Raw genomic sequence first — 18,710 nt, forward strand, 5'->3', positions numbered from 1 at the left:
AATCCCTGGCATCCCATATGGTCCCTCAAGCTTGCCAGAAATAATTTCTGAGTATAGAGCCAGGAGAAACCCGAGTACCACCAGGTGTGGCCCCAAAACAAAAACAAAACGAAAAGTTAAATTGTATTTTACAGTTCAAATAGATGGGTCTTGGTTCCTCATGTATGGCATTGTGTGTGTATGTGTGTACGTGTGTGTGTGTGTGTGTGTGTGTGTGTATTGGCCACCTCCAGTAGATGATGCAGTCTATACCCAGCATCCCATATGGTTCCCTGAGTATTGCCAGGAGTAAGCTCTGAGCACCACCAGACACAACCCAAAAATAAGTACATATATGAAAAAAAAAGTAGAGTGTTTGCCTTGCGTGTGTGTGTGTGTGTGTGTGTGTGTGTGTATTGGCCACCTCCAGTAGATGATACAGTCTATACATATGTGTATGTGTGTGTGTGTGTGTGTGTTTGTATTGGCCACCTCCAGTAGATGATACAGTCTATACCCAGCATCCCATATGGTTCCCTGAGTATTGCCAGGAGTAAGCTCTGAGCACCACCAGACACAACCCAAAAATAAGTACATATATGAAAAAAAAAGTAGGGTGTTTGCCTTGCATGTGTCCAACCTGAGTTCAATCCTTGGAACCACATATGGTTCCCTGAGCACTTCAAGAAGTGATTTCTGAGCATCGTCAAGTATGTCTCTTCACAAAATATTAAGATTAAAACAAGGGGCCAGAGAGATAGCCTGGAGGTAAGGATGGTGGTTCGAATCCCAACATCCCATATGGTCCCCCGTGCCTGCCAGGAGCGATTTCTGAGCATAGAGCCAGGAGTAACCCCTGAGTGCTGCCTGGTGAGACCCAAAAACCAAAAACCAAAAAAAAATAAAGATTAAGGGGACCAGAAATATAGCTCAACAGCTGAGAACATGCAGAGCATTCAAGCAGCCCCAGTGTGATTCCCAGAACTACATGCAAGAACTACCAGGTGTGTCCAAACACACTCATACACATACATAAAATAAAGTAGTAAAATAACAGATTAAAACCAAATCAGAAATATGCCTTACAGGCTTGAAACCACTGGTACAACATTCTGTACGATATCTGGAGCACTATACCCAAGTACGTATGAAACCAAAATGACACAGCAACTACAAATATGCAAGCACATATACAAAGCTCAATCATTACAATAGCAATAGGAGGCAAGGGTGAAAAAGACATAAACATCAGAAAACAGAGTCTGAGATACTTGTTTTGTTTTGGGGTCACACCCAGCAGCACTCAGGGGTTACTCCTGGCTCTGCGCTCAGAAGTTACTCCTGGCAGGCTTGGGGAACCATTTGGGATGCCAGGATTCGAGCCACCGTCCATCCAGGGTCTGCTGCATGCAAGGCAAATGCCCTATCGCTGTGCTATCTCTCCAGCCCCTGAGTCTGAGATACTGAGTTAAAGTGTTCACCTTTCATGGCAGCTGCCTCCCAATATATAATACTAATGTAGGGCATACTGAGGCCCATTAGGAATGATCACTGAGCAGAGGCAGAAGTAAACTGAGAGGTTAGTGTGGCCCAAAACACAAAAACAAAAAACAAACAAAATCAGAGAAGATCAGAGACTCAAGTTCTGGTGAACAAGACGCCCTGCTGTCTCTGATGAGAGAATATGGCATACTTCCAGGAGAATCAATGTAAAGACAAAAATATAGTCCAGGATGTAGCTCAGTGGTAGCTCAAGTTTTGTAAGCATGAGACTCTAGATTAAATCCCTGACACGAGTTAAAAAGGACTATATAATCAACTTCTGTCTCTCAAAGTGGAAGATGGTGTCATTCATGTCCCAGCCATCCTTATCAGAAAACAGAGATAATACAGTGGATAAGGTGCTTGCTGTGTATGTGCCAGATCCAGATTCAAACCCTGGCATTCCATATGGTTCCCTGAGCACCGCCAGGAGTAATTCCTGAGTGCAGAGCCAGGAGTGAATCCTGAGCATTTCCTGGTGTGACCCAAAAACCAAAAGAAGGAAAACACAACTATGACAAACCCTAATACCTAAACTACTTCAAGTTAACCTACATTTGTGGCCACTCACAAACAGTACAAGAACTTACTTATTGGGGAAGAGGAGCACAATTTGGATTATAGCTGATGTTGCTCTGGAGAACATTTGTGGTGCCAGGAGTTGAACCAAGGTTAGCCACATGGAAGGCAAGTACCTTGACCCTTTCTTTTACTATTGCTCCAGCCCCAAAAAGCTGCATGTTTTAATTCAAGAAATAAAGGTTCACACACAATGCAGAACAGGTGCCCAGTCTTCTCTGGACAACCATCCACAGTTGTTGCAGTTGTCCACTCCACAGAATCACTCTGACCAGTGCTTCTTGAGATGCTCTTTCAGTTGAGGAATGGAAGGTAGCAGCTGCTGGCACTCATGACAATGGAGAGGCAGCTTCAAGAGCTCAGATGTTCCATCTCGAACTGTCACTCTGCCAGATTCCTGTACCATGTCCATCACAGCTGCAGGAAAGGACAAAAAAAAAATGTTCAGGAACCAGTTACTATAGAAAGCCAACATAAGAGACAATACTACAAAGAAAAGAAAATATGGCTCCAAATGAAAATATACCAGGTGTCCTAAAGCTAGTGTTTTGCAAGTTAGATTCACTGTGAGGAAAATGGGCTTGATGAGATTCTCTATCTGGGCAACCTATTTCTGAAATGATTATATTTCTTCAGATTTATACTAAACTGGAGTTTCTCAGGCTTTTTCTGATCATGGGCTCCATCCAACATTGTTTCCTCCCTGCTGCTCCTGGCCTACCCTAGTCTCAGGCCATGGTTTCCCTTTTTGGAGACTTTCACTTTCACATCCTTGAAATATCCTGGGTGGAAAAACAGTGCTCTAGAAAGTTAATGATACTATGTCAAAGGCTTGGTAAATGTGCTCTGCCCTCAGAAATCCTTGGTCAATATTAGAGTAGCTGTCATTATTAAAATCCCAGCACTAACGCTGCAATATATACACACTGGGAAATGCATCTCTCTCTCTCTCTCTCTCTCTCTCTCTCTCTCTCTCTCTCTCTCACACACACACACACACACACACACACACACACACACACACACACACACACACACACACACACACACACAGAGCCTACCTGGTCTGCCCTCAGAAACCCTTCGTCAATACTAGAGTAGCTATCATTATTAAAACCTAGCACGGAGGGGTGGGGAGAGGGGGTGGAGAGATAGTACATAAGTAGAGTGTTTGCCTTGCAGGAAGCTGATTCATGACGAATGGTGGTTCAAATCCCAGCATCCCATATGGTCCCACGTGCCTGCCAGGAGCGATTTCTGATCACAGAACCAGTAGTAACCCCTAAGCGTCACCAGGTATGATCCCCCCAAAAAAAAATCCCAGCACCAAAGCTGCAATATATATACACAGTGGGAAATGCGCACACACACACACACACACACACACACACACACGCACGCACGCACGCGCACGCACGCACAATCCCAGCACAAAAGCTACAATATATGCACAGTGGGAAATGCAAAATACACATACACACCCTGGTCATTCAGCACACATATAATACACACATACACACGCGCGCGCGTGCCATTCAACACCCTTAACACACAGACACTCTCACACACTCACCCTGGTCATTCAGCACCCTTAACAAAAGACCTTCCCCAAATTCATGGCCCTGATGATAGCAAATGAAAGAAAGAACTACTCAGAACTTTCATATTCAGGAACTACAACAATTCTAAGAACAAGCTTTCAGATGTTTATTACAATACAAAATTTTTTTGGGGGGGGGGTTGGTTTTGGACCAAGCCAGGTGATTAAGGGTACTACTGGCTCTGCACTCAGAAATCACACCTAGTTAAAAAAGCCATGTTTACCCCCAGTCAGCGCACCTTGAAGGAAAAAAAGCACCAGGACAAGAGGGGCCTTCCAGCCACTCCAACTGGGTGCCACACACACTGTCCCAAAATACTAAGGCAGGCAGACAGATGGGCAGCAGGGTCCTCTTTGTGATTCAGAGCCATTTTCACCCCAAGTCAGTATACCCCATTTCTTCTAGTCAATGAGCCACATCACACAAATAATAAACTACCACACTGCAAAGGTCACAATGGGAAAGTAATGCAGAACTCCTCCACGTTTAGTGACTAAAGATGGTAGTTCAGAAGACCCAACTAATATCAGCTACCTATATGACCTGATAAGGGACTTTAGAGAGAAAATGTTGAAGATGTTCAAGAAACTCAATGAAACCATGGAACAGACAGTCAATAAGACTTAAGAGATATGAAAATAGAAATGAGAAAACTACAAACAGGAATCACGCCCAGGCAGTACTCAGGGGACCATATGCTGGGGATCAAACCAAGCATGTAAGGTTGGCCAGATGTAAGGTAAGCATCTTACCCACTGTACTCTCTCTGGTCCTAATAAAACACTCTGATTCTTTCTAGATCCCCTAGAAGGCAATTCATAACATAGTGGCAATCTTCTAACAATCCAAATAACCCTACCTTTGTTCTTTAAATGGTTTAATTTTCAAAAAGAAGAAAAAGTGGAACACAGGTTTTTGAGAAACTTATCAAGGAAATAAACATAAAAACTGAAGAACACAGGACCAGAGTGATAGCACAGTGGTAAGGCATTTGCCTTGCATGCAGCCAACACAGGATAGACCTTGGTTCAAATCCTGGCATCCCATATGGTCCCCTGAGTCTTCCAAAGTGACTTCTGAGCAGAGCCAGGAGTAACCCCTGAGCGCCACCAGGTATGACCCAAAAGCCAAAAAAAAAAAAAAAAAAAAAAAAAACAGGGGCTGGAGAAATAGCATAGAGATAGGGTGTTTGCCTTGCATGCAGAAGGCTGGTGGTTTGAATCCCGGCATCCCATATGGTCCCCAAAGTCTGCCAGGAGCGATTTCTGAATGTAGAACCAGGAATAACCCCTGAGCGCTGCAGAGTGTGACCTAAAAACAAAACAAAAAAAGAAACAAAAAAAAAAAAAAAAATACCTGAAGACACTATTTACCTTGTGATTCTAGGAAGTATTCTGTGTTGAAAGAATTCCAATGCTTTTTGTTTTTAAGACAAGGAGAATCAAAATCCTGGCTGATTACATGTAGATGTATTTGGCTAGTAGAGAAGAAAGAAAATTAACATTAAGACCTATAAATTTTGATTTAAACAAGTAACAATAAAAGTAGGGATATGTAAAAAGTTGACAGTGCTTCCATTTAATTTGATTTATTCATTCACTTAAGAAAAATGCATACAGGCTGGTATACAATTCAGTAGTAGAACAAATGTGAAAAATGGGTTCAATTCCTGACACTAAAGGAAGGGTAAAAAAAAATTATTAAGAAACTACAAAGATGGGGCCCAGAGAGATAGCACAGCAGTGTTTGCCTTGCAAGCAGCCGATCCAGGACCAAAGGTGGTTGGTTCGAATCCCGGTGTCCCATATGGTCCCCCGTGCCTGCCAGGAGCTATTTCTGAGCAGACAGCCAGGAGTAACCCCTGAGCACCGTCGGGTGTGGCCCAAAAACAAAAAAAAAAAAAAAGAAACTACAAAGAAGGGCCGGAGAGATAGCACTGCAAGGGCATTTGCCTTGCATGCAGCCAATTCAGGACAGACAATAGTCCAATTCCCAGCATTCCATGTGGTCCCGAGCCTGCCAGGAGCGATTTCTGAGCACAGAATCAGGAGGAATCCCTGAGCACTGCCAGGTGTGGCCGAAAAACAAAAAACCAAAAAAAAGAAAGAAAAATCAAGCAGTATTGTGGTTCTGAAAATTTAGAAATGAATAATATTTGTTCTTAGAGAAAACTTAGAGAAACTCTTAGAGAAACTCTATTCATAATCTGAAAATTCAAATAATAAGCAAGATCATAAGCACATAAAAAGCAAAAATACTGGGGCACAGTGGAGGGAGATTCCCAGCATCCCATATTGTCCCCATGAGCCTATCAGGAGCGATTTCTGAGCGCAGAGTCAGGAGTAACCCGAGTGCCACCAGGTGTGTCCCAAATACCAAAAACAAAAAAAGGCAGAAATACTGAAAACAAATTAAATCATTTACTCTGCTCAAGATAGAAATAAAATAGAGAAATGGGACAGAATGTCTAAGAGGTAGAGTGCCTCTCTCACTAGCTAGAATGACCAAGGAAGAACTCTTCCAAGCTGTGATTTGACTGAGAAAGAAGGTCAACAAAGAAAAACCTGCAGAAAGAGTATCTCGGGAATGGGAGGGAAATGATACAGTACAGTGAGAAAGGCATTTGCCTTGCAAGCAGCAGACCTGGACTAGATTCCCAGCACTCCATATGGTCCCTGAGCCTGCCTGGAGTGATTCCTTAGCACAGGAGTAACCCCTGAGCACTGCCAGGTGTGACCCCAAAATAAAAAATTAATAAATAAATAAAGAGCATCTTGGGGAATGGAAATTCCTAGCATGAAAAATGTTTGATGCAATCAAGGCACAGAAAGAAGTTAATGAGGCTAGAATGGCTGGAGCTAAAAAAGAGACTGGAATGAGCCAGATCACAAAGGAACTTACAGGTTGGCAAAAAGATTCTGCTTACACTGGGGAATCACCACAGGATTTAAGCAGAATATAAACCTAATTTTCTTTTTAAAAGATGCTCTATTTGTACTGTGAAGAAAGGGCTACAGAGAGGGCAAAAAGAAAACAATTAAGGGGTTGCTGCTATTGCCACCCAGGTCAAAAATAATCATGATTTACACTGCAGCTATAGAGGTTCATTATAAAAAATGAATATATTTTGGGAGAGAACCAGAATTTATAAATAGATCTGATGAGTTTGAAGGAGTTTCATTTAATGGGATAGAGAAGGTTGGGAGAAAAGCAAGGTAGGGAAGAAAATCAAAAAGTCTCTGTAGGGGAGCCAGAAAGAAAGCGCAACGGTAGGGCATTTGCCTTGCAAGCAGCCAACCCAGGACAGACCTGGGTTCAATTCCCAGAGTCCCATAGGGTCCCCTGAGCCTGCTAGGAGTGATTTCTGAGCACAGAGCCAGAAGTAACTCCTGAGTGCAGCCAGGTGTGGCCCAGAAAAAATAAAATAAAATGGTCTCTCTTTATTTAAAAAAAAAAAAAGAGGGCTGGAGAGACAGCATGGAGTTAAGGCATTTGCCTTGCATGCAGAAGGATGGTGGTTAGAATCCCGGTATCCCATTGGTCCCCCTAGCCTGCCAGGAGAGATTTCTAAGCGTAGAGCCAGGAGTAACAACCTCTGAGTGCTGCCAGGCATGACCCCAAAACCAAAAAAAAAGAAAAAGGTCTCTGTAAGGTTAGAATAAGTAGGGTTATCTTGCGTGTGGCAAACCAGTTATTTGTTTTTGTTTGTTTGTTTTGAAAACCAGGGATTTGATACCCCTGAGAACCACCAAGTGTAGCCCCAAAACAAAAACAAACAAAAAGTTATCTTCGGCTTGTTAAATCAAGTAGGAACTCTTTTTTGAAATATTGACTGATTCTTGCCTCTATAATATTTCACATTTCTCCAACAAATAATTAAAACTAACATGCAAATGTCCTCTCACTGTATTATCTCCCAGGCTCCTTGACTGTACATTTTAAAACAAATTAAATGGGCAGAGATGTGACTGTGGTAGAATGTATGCTTTGCATGTGTGAAGGAAGTCCTTAGTTCCATTCCCAGCACTGCACAGAAAAAGTGCAGTGAAAGTAGTTAAAATGGTCCGGAGCAATAGTGCAGTGGTAGGGAGCTTACTGGAACCATTGCCTTGCATGTGGCTGACCAGGATGAACCTGGGTTCAGTCCCTGGTGTCCCATATGGTTCTCCAAGCCAGGAGCAATTTCTGAGTGCATAGCTCGGAACCCCTGAGTGTCACCTAGTGTGGCCATAAACAAACAAACAAAAAAAAAAAAACAAAAAAAAATGGTTAAAATGTTAAATTTTATTTCGGGTTTTTTTGCCCCTTTTTTTTTTTTTTTTTTTTTTTTTGGTTTTTGGTTTTGGGGTCACACCTGGCAGTGCTTCAGGGGCCACTCTTGGCTCTGCACTCAGAAATCACTCCTGGGAGGCTCAAGGGACAACATGGGATGCCTAGGGTCTATCCTGGGTCATCTGCATGCAAGGCAAATGACCTACCACTGTGCTATCTCCGGCCCAAAATGCTACATTTCAACAACAAAAATGTAACAACTCCAGATAAAAATTCTAAAATAACAACAAAAATTAGTCTATTTATCTTATTGCTTAATTAAAGATATTGCAGAGTTCTGCTTGTTTAAATTCTTTGAAAAGAATAAATATTTTCTAAATCTTTCTGAGTATAATTCAAAGGAGAAGAGGCTCATCTCACATCTACTAAGCTAGCATGAGAGAAGTCTGGTTTGCTTCCTTAATCATCAGAGTTGGGGACCGGAGAGATAGCACAGTGGCGTTTGCCTTGCAAGCAGCCGATCCAGGACCAAAGATGGTTGGTTCGAATCCCGGTGTCCCATATGGTCCCTCGTGCCTACCAGGAGCTATTTCTGAGCAGACAGCCAGGAGTAACTCCTGAGCACCGCCGGGTGTGACCCAAAAACCAAAAAAAAAAAAAAAAAAAAGAATCATCAGAGTTACTTATGGAAAATGGGCTCAATCACTGACTATATTTTTTTATCTGAGGTTAATGAAGTTGCTTTAGCTAATTCATAGGTGGCAGGTTATCCAGCAAAAGCTTAAACTCTGAAAGGAATAAAGTATCATATGTAACTGAATTAAAAACAAAAACATTAACTTCAGTTTGGAGTCTGTTAGCCAGCCAAGGGGCAAAGGGTGGTGGATAGGATGCACACTCTGGGATCATTAGTGGAGGGAGGTCGACATTGATGGTGGGAATGACCCTGATTCACTGTTTTATCTAAAGTTCAACAATAAAAGACTTTGTAGATCACAATGATTTCAATAAAATAAAGTAAAACAAATAAGCACTATGGTTACAAGGTTGTTCATAAAAAATAAAAGAGGTAGGTGAGGGACAAAGGTGCAGTCCACCTGCTTCAGAAAGGTTGCATCCTGCTTTCCTGGTCTGAGAGAAGGGAGTGGTACTATTAGAACACTCAGCAGGCCCAGGCTGAGTCCATCTGTCCACATAGACCAGAACATGACACACCAGAACCACTGATGAAGCTTACCTCATACTGGGAATGGCATGGTAACCCAATCGGAAACGGAGCTTACTGGAGCCAGTGTGATTTGCAATCATCTGTTCCCCCACAGTGTGCATGTGTTTGAGGAGCTGAAGATGTTCCCTGCTCACCACCTTCAGACTGGAAATAGAGGCCCACGGTAGGACCAGCCAGTGGTAACGAGCCTTGGGATACTTATCCTTGATCACCACCACCTGCTCATCTTTGTAAACCTAGCAAAAAAAGTACACAAGAAAGAAATGAGCATCTACTAGCATGTTTTTCTTTTCTTTTTTTTTATTTTTACTTGATTGATTGATTGGGCCACACCCATTGGCACTCAGGAGTTACTCCTGGCTCTGCACTCAGAAATTGCCCCTGGTGGGGCAAGAGAGATAGCATGGAGGTAAGGCGTTTGCCTTACGTGCAGAAGGTCAGTGGTTCGAATCCTGGCATCCCATATGGTCCCCCGAGCCTGCCAGGAGCGATTTCTGAGCATAGAATCAGGACTAACTCTTGAGCACTGCCGGGTGTGACCCGAAAACCATAAAAAGAAAAAAGAAAAAGAAATCGCCCCTGGCAGGCTGGGGTACCATAAAGCATGCCAGGAATCAATTGAACCGAGTCCCTCCCGGGTCAGCCACATACAAGGCAAAAGCCCTACCGCTGTACTATTTCTCTGGCCCCATACTAGCAAGTTCTATGTGCCAGGTGCTATTAAGTATATCTCTTATTTCTCATAACAGTCTTGAGCAAAAGGTCCTTAGTATTTCAGTTTGATTGTTGAGAATACAGAGATTCAGATAAGGTGAGCATCTTGTATAGTCACAGAGCTACGATGTAGGAAATCTAGGGTTCTAGCCCAGATCTAGTTGACTCCAGAGTCTGTTTTTTAAGCTCCACACCACACAAAATACCCTAGACAGTTTCTGGGGACCTGATGTATAATCCTGCAGGCACAGATTCAAATATTCCCCTCTCCCTCTAACTGCAGACCAATGACACAGGCACATGTGTTTCAAGAAACCATAAAAGAGCTGGCACCTTCTCACCAAGATGTAATTAAGAACTCAAAACTCCTCCAAGGATGATGCCTGTCTATTAATCCTAGGACAGCCACGTTACTCCAGTCACACTATTCTACAGACCCTTGAAAGAGACTAAACTAAAATTAACACAACTTGGGGCCAGAGCGGTGGGGCTAGAGGTAAGACGTCTGCCTTGCAAGCGCTAGCCTAGCACGGATCACAGTTCAATCCCCTGGCATCTCATATGTTCCCCCAAGCCAGGAGTGATTTCCTGAGCATCACTGAGTGTGGCCCCAAAAACCAAAAAAAAAAAAAAAAAAAAAAAAAAAAAAATATATATATATATATATATATTAACATGACCTCCCTTAATAATGCAAAAAAAATTCAGGATTACAAAAGGTTCTTTTATATTTCAGAGAAGGGGGAGATGAAGCCTCATCCCACCCATTCTTCCTAGGTAACTTGACCTTACCTGCAAGACCCCGCCCATTCCTGGGAGGGGTCTTGGAAAAGGTAGATAAGGCTTTGACTAGAGGGGATTAGGTCTCTTTTGGTCTTTTGCCAGCATGGAGGTCAAAGGGAAGATGGCTGACAGGAGTTAAGATGCAGGGCTAGCTAAGAATGGCTGAATGCTTAAAAGGTTATGATATAGGCCACACATGTGGTGGATAGGGCATGAATAAAGTTGATGCTTCCTGAAGCCTGCCTGTGAGTGAGTCAATACCCGTCGCTTTCCTGGACCCCAGACCTGCCGGTTGATGGGGAATGAAGCCACGTGGCCATGGCCTCAGAATAAAGGCCTCCATCCTACTCCATCCAAGCCCATCCTAAGGGCGAAATGCAACATCCCCTGACCACTATCAGGAGTGATCCCTTAGTACAGAGCCAGGAGTAAGCCTTGAGAACTGCCAGATATGGCTACAAACATCACACACACACACACACACACACACACACACACACACACACACACACACACACACACACACACACACACACACTTAAAAGAAAAAGGATATTCATTTGAAAAACTTACCTTCTCCCTAATGAAGTTGCTAACTTCCTGGCAATGGGAAAAATCACTTTTTTCCACAGAAAAATAGTCCAATGAAACAAATCTCATTCAGAAAGAATGATATATTATTTCATTTGTAATAAGAACTTCTTGGAAGGATTATTTAAAATATAAAATGTATTTAATGCCAAAATCTTATTCTAACCTGCATTTTGGGATCCTGCATAGAAATCTTCAAGCCTTGGCTCCAGTGGCCCAGTGATTCCTAAAACCAAGAAAACAGTAGTATAATTTGAAAATACTAATTTTAATTTGACATTAGCAAAGAGTATATATTGACAAAGTCCAAACAAACTTGGAAGACTAACTTTTAAGACTTAACTAGATTGGGGCTAGAGTAAGAGCACATTGGATACGGTGTTTGCCTTTAATGTCGCCAACCCAGGTTTGATCCCTGGCATCCCATATGGTACCCCAAGCCAGGCAGGAATAATTTCTGAGCACAAAGCTAGGAATAACCCCTGAGCACTGCCAGGTGTGGCCCAAATACAAAAACAAACACAAAACAGAAGATTTTACTAGATTATCTCACTCTTATCTTTTACAATTATCAGGTCACCCCATTTTTTTTGGTTTTGGGGTCACACTCGGCAGCGCTCAGGGGTTACTCTTGGCTCTACACTCAGAAATCACTCCTGGCAGGTTCAGAGGACCATATGGGATGCCAGGATTCAAACTACTGTCCTTTTACATGTAAGGAAAACGCCCTACCTCCATGCTATCTCTCCAGCCCCAGGTAACCCCATTTTGTTTTTATTCAAAGCTACGTATCCAGATGGACACTGGAAATGATATAATAAAATTTTCATTTTCATAGCCTTTTCCACTCCATCTACAAAGCCTGACCAAATGCCACATAATAATCACATGACTTATGTAAGTGCTCCAATGCTAACCTCCTATTACTATATGAATACCTGATTCATTTTAGCAGTTCAAAAGTAAACATGCAGTCATTATCAGTGTGCCTTGAAGTGGTTAACTCATGAATTCAAAAGAATAAATTGAGTCAAATGATTTTTCATGTCACAAACAAATGACTTACATCAGAGTTAATAACCCCTGTCTGTTTTCAGTAAACTAAACAATTAAGCAATCTTTGCATCTCATTTAACCTTTACATCATCTCTCAAGCATATTAACCTCACCTTTTTGGTAGATGCATCATCTTTGCTCTTCTTTGGGGGCACAGAGCATTGGCTAGGATGGATCCCAGATTCCATTCTTGTCCCAGGCTCAGTATCCTGAGCAGCATTACTTTCTACAAAATCACTGTTGCCTGACTTCTTTCTCTTACTGGGTCTCACTGGACTTGACTCTTCCTTAAACTCTACAGTATATGGATAAAGTTCATTCACCATGTAGAGAACCTGGCCAGGCCTTAGCTTCATTTCTTGGTCCTTCCCAATTATGACTGAGTCAATGCTGGTGGGATTGATTCCTACCTACAGAATAAACAAGCAAAAAATAATTACAGTAACAGTAATAAAACCATTAGTAATATAGCCACAATTATATGCCAGACATTGTGTTCAATGTTCATCTCTATTACTGTCACTGCTTTTCATGACCAAATAGCCTTTATTAAGTGGCACAAACACAACAATCAAGAGTATAAGATGGAGACCGGAGAGATAGCATGGAGGTAGAGCATTTGCCTTGCATGCAGGACAGTGGTTCAAATCCCAGCATTCCATATGGTCCCCCAAGCTTGCCAGGACCAATTTCTGAGCGTAGAGCCAGAAGTAATCCCTGAACACTGCCAGGTGTGACCCAAAAACAAAAACAAAAACAAAAAAAAAAAAAAAAAACAAAGAGTGTAGTGTATTGTTTTTTGCTTGTTTTTTGATTGTTTTTTGCCTGTCGTCCCACCTGGATCTTCCAGGTGCGGGCGATTAAGGAGAGAATAAAGAGCTTTTTGGCAAGGAGAGAGGAAACTTTTTGGCAGAGCTGACAGCTGGCTCGGTTGTTGTTTTGGAGTTGGCATCAGAACTGTTAAAAAAACTCTCATTGCCGAACTTTTGTCCCCCAACCTTTGCGTCCATCTGAATTATTTGCGGTGGAGAATTGTCACTTAGGTTTCCCCCAAAAGGGGGAACGGAAGAATGAGATTTAAACTCTCATTTTGGGAGATATTTCTGGATTCACAAATCACCAACAAGGGGTTCAACATCCCCCAACAAAAAAGTATAAGATGGTGGGGCTGAAGAGATAGCATGGAGGTAGGGCATTTGCCTTGCATGCAGGACAATGGTTCGAATCCTGGCATCCATATGGTCCCCCGAGCCTGCCAGGAGCGATTTCTGAGTGTAGAGCCAGGAGTAACCCCTGAGTGCTGCCAAGTGTGACCCCACAAAAAATTTTAAAAAAAAAAAAAGTATAAGATGGGCCTTAGTAATAGCACAGCAGTAGGGTGATGGTCTTGCACTCAGCCAATCTGGGATAGACTCGAGTTTGATTCCCGGCATCTTATATGGTCCCCTGAGCCTGCCAGGAGTGATTTCTGAACCAGATGTAGCCCCTAAGCACCACCAGGTGTGGCCCAAATACCTCCCCTCCCAAAAAAAGAGTACAAGAAAATCATTGAATATAAAGTAGAAATCCAAGTTACAGAAAGACATACCTGCTTCACCTTGACATAGCCCTTATTACATTCTGCTTTCAATTGGACTGAAAGAGATCAAGAAAAGTTAAGCACAAATGCCACAAAGAAACAGGCTCCTATTTCTATTCTCTGTATAAGCTAATGAAGCCTCACTTCAGGAAACTACCTGATAGGCGTTCCCTCAAAACCCATAAGCAAAGACATCTGTCACACAAGTAGCTGGGGCTACAAATGCATCCATTTTATAAGAGCTCCAAATCCTTCAATAGGCTGTCCAGTAGTGTCCTTACCTACTGCTATCTCTTGAGACAGCTTCATAGTTTCCCTACTTCAAAAGTCTTGGTTCACATAAGGTTCAAACTTTACAGCCAAAAAATGTACATCTTGGTTATCTCTATCCTAAAGAGCCTATTTGGTAATCTCCACATTCCTGACATTAGTTACCTTGTTGGCGGGAACATTTCTTGTCTGTGATCTTGGTCTCTGGGCTGCGCCCAAGCACAATCACTTCCAGATGGGGAAGCTTGATTCGTTGGTGCCAATTGTCCTGTCTCACCAACCAGCACACCTGCATTATTACTCTGCAAGACACAAAAGGGAATCATTGGAAATGCTTCCAGGGCCACATCCAGGCACCACCACACAGCCATTTACCAGCTGCTCATCTTGCTGCAAGTGACTGCCTCTCCCTAGTCTCAATTTTCCCAACTGTAAAGTGTCATAGTTAGAGGGCTCCGGAGACCATTGTGAAGATTAAATGAGATCATATAAGTAAAGTGTTCACTGCTGTATCTGAATCAAGCTAGAAAACCGAGTATTTGATAAGACAATTGACAGACTCCATATGCTGAACATCAAATTACAAGCTATCAAAAATGATTAACATCAGGATCAGAAAGATAGCACAGCGGTAGGGTGTTTGCCTTCCATGCAGCCGACCCAGGAAGGAAACAGTTCGATTCCGAGCATCGATTATGATCCCCCAGCCTTCCAGGGGCGAGTTCTGAGTGCAGAGCCAGGAGTAACCCCTGGGCGCCGCTAGGTGTAGCCCAAAAACCAATCAATAAATCAATCAATCAATAAAGTTAAAAAAGAACAACATCTTTCAAGGGCCTGGAATACAGTGGAGCACAGAGACTCATGTATTGGTTATTACCATGTAATATCAACATGCTGAGAAGAGGCTAACCAAATATGGCATTATTTCAAAAAAAAAAAAAAAAGAACAGTTTTCCTGGGAAATATAAAAATCTGTATGTAAGAGGAATGGCACAAGAGCTTTGAACATCACCTGCCTTGCAAGTACATAGTCAGGAATCCAAATCCTCAAGTATCCCATGTGCTTGAGCACAACCCTGGCAGCTGTTCTACTGCAAGCACTACAACCAAGATGTGCAAATGCCATGATCAGGAAGTGGGACTTCTATATTAGCTTTGTACATGGCTCTGGTTCAAATTCTGGTACCACATATGGTCTCTGGAGCCCTACCAGAAGTGATACCTGAGCAAACCAGGTATGCCCTTCCCCCCCAAAACAGGCAAAAATGTATAACTTCTGGCAGGTATGTGTGTAAATACCACAGAAACCTCTGAAAAACACAATCATAAACTTGTGTGTCCAGTAAGGAGTGAAGGAATGCAAGTATCACAATGACAGAAGTACAAACTTCATTAAGCACCACAGTCAAATGCTCAAACACCACAACCTAATGTGTAACCCACACCCCACTGAACAACTACCACAGTTAAAACTATGAGCATTTTTTTTTTTTTGGTTTTTGGGCCACACCCAGTAATGCTCAGGGGTTGCTCCTGGCTTGGGGGACCATATGGGACACTGGGGGATCGAACCGTGGTCCATCCAAGGCTAGCGCAGGCAAGGCAGGCACCTTACCTTTAGCGCCACCGCCCGGCCCAAAACTATGAGCATTTTTATTGAATCCCTGGTATTGATATAACAAAGGAAAGTGAGAGGAGAGATTAGAAAAAAGTAAATGTTCTTAACATTATGCTGGGTTTTTAAAGGAAAGGAAATCATAATAGCAATAATAATAATAATAGGACCAGAGCAACAGTTCAGTGGATCGGTCGCTTGTCTTGCATACAGCAGAACCAAGTTTGATCCCCAGCTTCCTATATGGTGCCCTGAGCACTGCCAGGAGTGATTCCACTCCTTGAGTGTAGAGCCAGGAGTAACCCTTGAGCACTGCCAGGTGTGGCCCTCCTTGAAAAAACTTATTAAAATAATTATAATAAAGAAAAGGGAATTTGTCTAAGAACAAAGAACTTAAGATAATAAGCTAGAGATATTACAGCAGTTGGGTGCTTAACCCAGGTTAAATTTCCAGTACTCTATATGATCCCCTGATCCCCTCCAGAAGTAAGCATTGCACATTACCAGTTGAGGAAGGAAGGAAATATATTCTTCAGTTCATAAGCTATTTAAGTTTCCCTTACTTGGGGCTGGAATTATAGTACAGCAGTAAAGCATTTGCCTTGAACATGGCAAATGGGACAGACCTGGGTTCGATCCCGGGCATCCCATATGGGCCCCTGTGCCTGCCAGGAGCGATTTCTGAGTGCAGAGCCAGGAGTAGCCCCTGAGCGCCGCAAAGTGTGACCCGAAAAAAATTCTTTTAAAGTTTCCCTTCCTTATCATAAATACTAATTTAAAACAATAAATTTTACTTTCACCTGCTAGAAGATTGTCATAAGTATAGAAACCAGAACTGGTAGATGACTCAAGGGGCCCGAGTGTATAGTTTTACACGGAGAGCCCCAATTCAAGTCCAACACCACACAATCTCCCCAGCACAGGTGCAATCCCTAAAGAGACATTGTAAATGCAGTTATCTTTTTTTTTTTGTTTTTTGTTTTTTTGTTTTGGGGCCACAAAACAAATGCTCAGGGGCTATTCCTGGCTATCTGCTCAGAAATAGCGCCTGGCAGGCTCGGGCGACCATATGGGACGCTGGAATTCAAACCAACCACCTTAGGTCCTGGCTGGGCTGCTTGCAAGGCAAACGCTGCTGTGCTATCTCTCCGGCCCCGAATGCAGTTAACCTTTACATAATATACAACTGCATGATTAATTATGAAATATGGGTGTTTTCCTGGAAAACAGTATTAATTTGCAAGTGAAGACACCAAAAATGTGGGAGACTGGCCTGTAAGCAACCAATCTGGGTTCAATCCTGGGGATCTATGACCCTTCGAAGGATGTGGTGGGTTGTTCCTTTGAGTCATCTTTGGCATCTCCCCAGTCGATCTCCCTCACATTTCCTTTAAACAAAAAAGGGCGGTGCAGCGAGAAAAAAAAAAAGTTAAATTAAAGAAAAGGGGGGGGGGGATGGCATGGAGGTAGTGTGTTTGCCTTGCATGAAGAAGGACGGTGGTTCGAGTCCCGGCATCCCATATGGTCCCCCGAGCCTGTCAGGAGCAATTTCTGAGCGTGGAGCCAGGAGTAACCCCTGAGCGTTGCCGGTTGTGACCGACCCCCCCCCCCCAAAAAAAAAAAAGCCAGGGCCGACTGCAACGGGGCGAAATGGTTGCAAAGGGCCCGGAGAGATAGCACAGCGGCCTTCGCCTTGCAAGCAGCCGATCCAGGACCTAAGGTGGTTGGTTCGAATAGACACAAGGCTTCCACTGAAGCGGACAAGGCCAAGAGGAAGAAGGGCCTGCGGGTCCGGCCCTCATCCTGGGAGCCTTCGAGACTGTAGGAGGGAAGGAGATCTCCAGCTCGAAGGCCCTAACGAACCCCCTACTCGCTCCTCTCCCCAAGAAAGCACAGCCCCGCCTGGCCAAGCAGCAGGGCCCGGCCGGGTCAGCAAGGAGCTCCAGCGGCCAGCAGGGGGCGCCGGGCCGAGCCTCGGACTCCAGAATAGTTCCTGCCACCGGGACCTCGCCAGCTCCCATCTTATGTTTGGCTGTTTCTGTTTTGATTTTGTGTCTGGACCCAAAGGATCACTTGGGGTGCGGGGAATCGAACGTGGGCCCGCCGCGTGCAAGGAAGGCAAGCACCCCACCCGCGTTTCCTTTCCCTGCGTGAGTGGCAACCAAGCACCAACCACACAGGTGGCGGTGGGTAAGGGAAGCGAAGCGGAGACAACCGGAAGTGGCCGCGGGCGGGACACGAACCCGCGGGCGCAGAGGACCGTGCACTGGGCCCGCAGAAAAGGCAGGCCGCATCGCCGCCTTACCTCGGGAAGGAAGGCGGAGGCCGACGCTTCACGCTTTTAAGCTTTCAGCCCCGCCACTCCCGGCGCCGGGTGATGACGTAACGAGACTTCCTTTTCGTTGCTTGCTCGCGGGTCTCATCCGGATCGGTGCCCGGATCAGAAAGCGCGTGTTTGGGGCCGGGCGGTGGCGCTGGAGGTAAGGTGCCTGCCTTACCTGCGCTAGCCTAGGAGACGGACCGCGGTTCGATCCCCCGGCGTCCCATATGGTCCCCCAAGCCAGGAGCGACTTCTGAGCGCATAGCCAGGAGTAACCCCTGAGCGTTACCGGGTGTGGCCCAAAAACCAAAAAAAAAAAAAAAAAGAAAGCGCGTGTTTTCCTTCGCTGTATTTCCGGAAAAGCCTTGGTGCGAATCTGGTACCCGATGCGTGTCCCCATGGCAACGAGCTTGCCCTGTGACAGCCTCCCGGCCCTAAAGCCGCGCCCCTGTCTCTTCCATCATTGCTGTCTCAGCTGGAAGAGCCGGCAGGCAATTAACCCTCTCTGGGCCATTTCTTTTTTTTTTTTTTTTTTTCTTTTAATGGTTTTTGGGTCACACCCGGCAGCGCTCAGGGGTTCC

The 18,710-nt window shown here is 44.0% G+C and overlaps 1 protein-coding gene across 1 annotated transcript; it reads right to left on the bottom strand.

Annotated features, from left to right (window-relative positions):
* Nucleotides 1–2,233: 2,233 nt before the first annotated feature.
* On the bottom strand, nt 2,234–18,176 carry APTX (aprataxin). Its single transcript, XM_049773773.1, has 8 exons — nt 18,115–18,176; nt 14,360–14,496; nt 13,934–13,980; nt 12,459–12,755; nt 11,456–11,515; nt 9,211–9,437; nt 5,075–5,178; nt 2,234–2,517 (listed from the first exon to the last, which is right to left on the bottom strand). Exons 2-8 carry the CDS (start codon nt 14,487–14,489, stop codon nt 2,363–2,365), a joined length of 1,020 nt encoding a protein of 339 aa, XP_049629730.1. The 5' UTR covers nt 14,490–14,496; nt 18,115–18,176; the 3' UTR covers nt 2,234–2,362.
* Between the last annotated feature and the right edge of the window lie 534 nt (nt 18,177–18,710).

The sequence above is a fragment of the Suncus etruscus genome, chromosome 1 (genome assembly GCF_024139225.1).
Source record: "Suncus etruscus isolate mSunEtr1 chromosome 1, mSunEtr1.pri.cur, whole genome shotgun sequence".
Taxonomy (NCBI): domain Eukaryota; kingdom Metazoa; phylum Chordata; class Mammalia; order Eulipotyphla; family Soricidae; genus Suncus; species Suncus etruscus.